This window comes from Cynara cardunculus (genome assembly GCF_001531365.2).
Source record: "Cynara cardunculus var. scolymus isolate 2C chromosome LG 4, CcrdV1, whole genome shotgun sequence".
Lineage (NCBI taxonomy): Eukaryota > Viridiplantae > Streptophyta > Magnoliopsida > Asterales > Asteraceae > Cynara > Cynara cardunculus.
Window position 1 is genome coordinate 18,304,348 of NC_037531.1, and position 3,719 is coordinate 18,308,066.

Sequence of the window (3,719 nt, forward strand, 5' to 3'; positions counted from 1 at the left end):
GTTATAAAATTCAAATATTGAGCTTTAATAAGTTGTATTTATGCATAATTATTTGTAATCTTGAACTTTAAATAATATGCATCAATGTACAATGTTTCATGCATAAAAAATAGTTTTTAAGAGTTTTTTCAAATGTTCTACAATATAGTATAGATAAAAACAAACAGTTTCTTTTCTTTTTACTTTAATTAATTACTGCAACCACAAACCCCCTGAAAATTTGTTGTTTGAGATATGTTTTTCATAGATAAAAAAACAGGTTTAAGAAACTTTGGTTTTTTAAATAGAACCCCCCCTTAAAAACTTACTACATAATTCACTTTATATATCATTAAAGGATAAATTGCATGAAAAAGTAATGTACCTTAACTTGATTCATATTTTAGGTAACATACTATTAAAACTTATATTTTGGTAAATAAGATGTAAAGATCTAAATATTTAAGTATCCGAGTAACTTATTGAAACATTAACTATTTCTTTTAATAAACCACAATACAAAAAAAACAAATTTCAGATTAAGATATTCATATCAGCAAATAATATTGAGTTAGATATCACATCACTCGTCACGTCAGCATGATAACCGGTTAATGCTTCAACTGATTATCTAGATACTTAAATGTTTAAAATTTTACATCATAGATAATAAAATAAAATTTTCAAAAAAATCTTATCCAAAATAAAAATAAGTTTAAAATACGTTACTCATCGTTACAATTTCTGGATAGTTAAATTACTATTACACAGTTATATATCGCTCAACGAAATCACCTCTCGTCTAATTTGGAGTGCAATCCTTTCCTACCCTCATACGTGACCGACCTCCATTGGCGAGTTATCGTTAATGCAATGAAAAAAAGCAAACTTTCCGACAGTGATGTTCCCGACAAAACCACATCCTCCAATCACCACCTGACAAAACCCCACTTCCCACGGCGGACCCACCACCGCCGATCTCCATTTATTTGCTCCTCCACCATCCTTAACTCACCATAAACCAACCACCATCATAACAAACCCCAGTTACCCTCTCAAGAAACCCATTTTTCAGAAACAAAAAATGGACGATCCGTTGGAGGATTCCGGCGCCGGCGCCGGCGCCGGAGACCGGCGAGTAATCTTCGGGAAATACGAGATGGGTCGGTTGTTAGGCCAAGGAATGTTTGCAAAAGTTTATTACGCGAGGGACTTAGTCACGTCGGAGGGTGTCGCCGTGAAAGTTATCAAAACGGAGCAGGTGAGGAAAGAAGGTTTAATGGAGCAGATCACGAGAGAGATATCCGTCATGCGGCTGGTCCGCCACCGTAACGTCGTTCAGTTGACGGAAGTTATGGCGACGAAAACCAAGATTTTTCTGGTAATGGAGTACGTCAGAGGCGGCGAGTTGTTTGCTAAAGTCGCGAAAGGAAGATTGAAAGAAGATTTAGCGAGAAAATATTTTCAGCAGCTGATCAGCGCCATCGATTACTGCCATAGCCGCGGCGTCTCCCACCGTGATCTGAAGCCGGAGAATCTCCTCTTGGACGAAAACGAAGACCTCAAAGTCTCCGATTTTGGATTGTCGGCATTGCCGGAGCAGCTGAGGAACGACGGAATGCTTCATACTCAGTGTGGTACCGATACTAACCTGAATCTCATTTATTGCTTTAGATAAAACAATGTTTTTTTTATTAACCTGGATATCCGCATGACTACACATGTTTTGCATATAGTCCGGAGTCACCACATTTAAACCTTCGTGACCACTAGGGTTTTTTATTCCTTCTTGATTTGAACCTGGAAACTTTTAGTACATTTTGACCTTTGGAGGCAAGCTCAAACCAAACAAGACACCACCCTTTGGTTAAAAAAAAAAGAATGTTTGATTAAGTTTCTTCCTGAAGTATGATAATTGGTTTCTTAATTAGTTTTATTAAGTCTTGTATGGATAAAATTGTTTGTATCGATTAATTTGTCTATATAGATCGGTAATATTTTTGTTTGGATGGGTTTTTCATCGAACGAAAGAAGTATGTTTTTAAATTGAGAGGGGTAAATTTGGAAAAAAAAAACTTGGGCTTCTACATAAAACTCTTCCTATAAGCTTACTAAATAAGCCGCTTATCATTAAACCACTAACAAACACTCATGTATAGCTAATTGAATAAACCATGAGTCTCGTTAAGCTCATAAAACAGTGGCCTTAATACACCTACTAACTCGAGTTATATTTGGTTTCCTTTTTAGTAATGATAATCAAAAATTTGTTCCGAACTAGAGCTTCGGCTTTTCTTGAAGATTGACCATCTCGAGTCGGTCTCTAACAGGTACTCCCGCATACGTTGCGCCGGAAGTCCTCCGGAAAAAAGGCTACGATGGCGCCACAGCCGATATCTGGTCTTGTGGCGTAATTTTATACGTTCTACTCGCCGGCTGTCTTCCGTTCCGAGAAGATAACGTCATGCACATGTACAAAAAGATCTTCAAAGCGGAATACGAGTTTCCGCCGTGGTTCTCCGCCGATGCACGACGGTTGATTTCAAAGCTATTAATGGTGAACCCGTCGCAAAGATTCACAATTCCGGCGATCAAACAGAATCCATGGTTCTCAAAAGGGCTCGAAACTCCAATCGCCATTAACGAACTCGATCATAGAGACGAAAACAAACCAGAATCAGAAAAGTTTTCCGTTAAAAGATCGAAATCATCGCCGCCGTTCTACAACGCATTCGAGTTCATCTCCTCCATGTCCACCGGCTTCGATTTATCCGGCATGTTCGAAACTAGTCGGAAATCCGGATCCTTATTTACATCAAAATTTGGAGCCCCGATCATCATGAACAAACTGGAATCCGTAGCTAAGAAGTTGAATTTGAAGATTTCGTTTTCGAATCAAAACGAGTATAAATTGAAGATGCAGGGGGTATCGGAGGGAAGAAAAGGGAAGTTATCGGTGACGGCGGAGGTGTTTGAGGTGGCGCCGGAGGTGGCGGTGGTGGAGTTATCGAAGGCGGCGGGGGATACGTTAGAGTACAAGAAATTATGCGAAGAGTACATAAGGCCTGGGCTACAAGAGATTGTGTGGAGCTGGCAAGGTGAGGATAGCAACCGTTAACTGCCAAACAACCGACCATATTAGAAATCACTTGAGATGATATGAGATCAAACTGTTTTTTTCTACTAGTGAGACCATATAAAAACACTGAAACTTCACAATAAAACATTGTAAAGGTAAATCTTTATAGTGTTTTTGTTGTGAAAATACGATATTTTAATGTTTTTTTTTCTATAAAGTTTCAGTGTTATTTTGTGGTTTTACTAGTCTTACAAAAACAGATTGGTTTCACATGAATCCGGCCTCGTAGAAAGTAGTGGTATAGTAGTTGGCTGAACTTATAATGTAACTAAAATGTTATAATAAGTTTTTTAATCTTTATATATTTTTGTATATTTATATAAAAGATCTACCCAGATTTGTACGGGAATAATAATCAAATAAGAGAATAAGAAAACAGTCGAATCATATGTGATTTTTTATGAAAATCACGTGTAGAATCATTGTGATCCATGCGACTTTGGTCATAGGCCACATTGCTTGCACACTATGTTGACTGTTAGTGTAAAATCACATGTGATTTGATCTTTTTCGTATTCTTTTATTTTGTTACTGTTTTCGTATGTGAGTGAGATAGAGATAAGAAATAGGTGGCATGTGAGTGATGAGGAAGTACGAATAA

General features: G+C 37.4%; 1 protein-coding gene across 1 annotated transcript; it reads left to right on the forward strand.

Annotated features, from left to right (window-relative positions):
- The first annotated feature begins 1,063 nt into the window (after positions 1 to 1,063).
- LOC112510967 (CBL-interacting serine/threonine-protein kinase 25-like) lies at positions 1,064 to 3,396 on the forward strand. The gene is made up of 2 exons (XM_025116321.1): positions 1,064 to 1,616; positions 2,310 to 3,396. Exons 1-2 carry the CDS (start codon positions 1,064 to 1,066, stop codon positions 3,095 to 3,097), a joined length of 1,341 nt encoding a protein of 446 aa, XP_024972089.1. The 3' UTR covers positions 3,098 to 3,396.
- The last annotated feature ends 323 nt before the right edge of the window (positions 3,397 to 3,719 follow it).

Bases quoted from the DNA above. Each gene is read 5' to 3' on its own strand.
- LOC112510967 (XM_025116321.1), top strand. From the start codon at position 1,064: ATGGACGATCCGTTGGAGGATTCCGGCGCCGGCGCCGGCGCCGGAGAC. The intron at 1,617-2,309 runs GTACCGATACTA...GGTCTCTAACAG, and splicing joins AATGCTTCATACTCAGTGTG to GTACTCCCGCATACGTTGCG.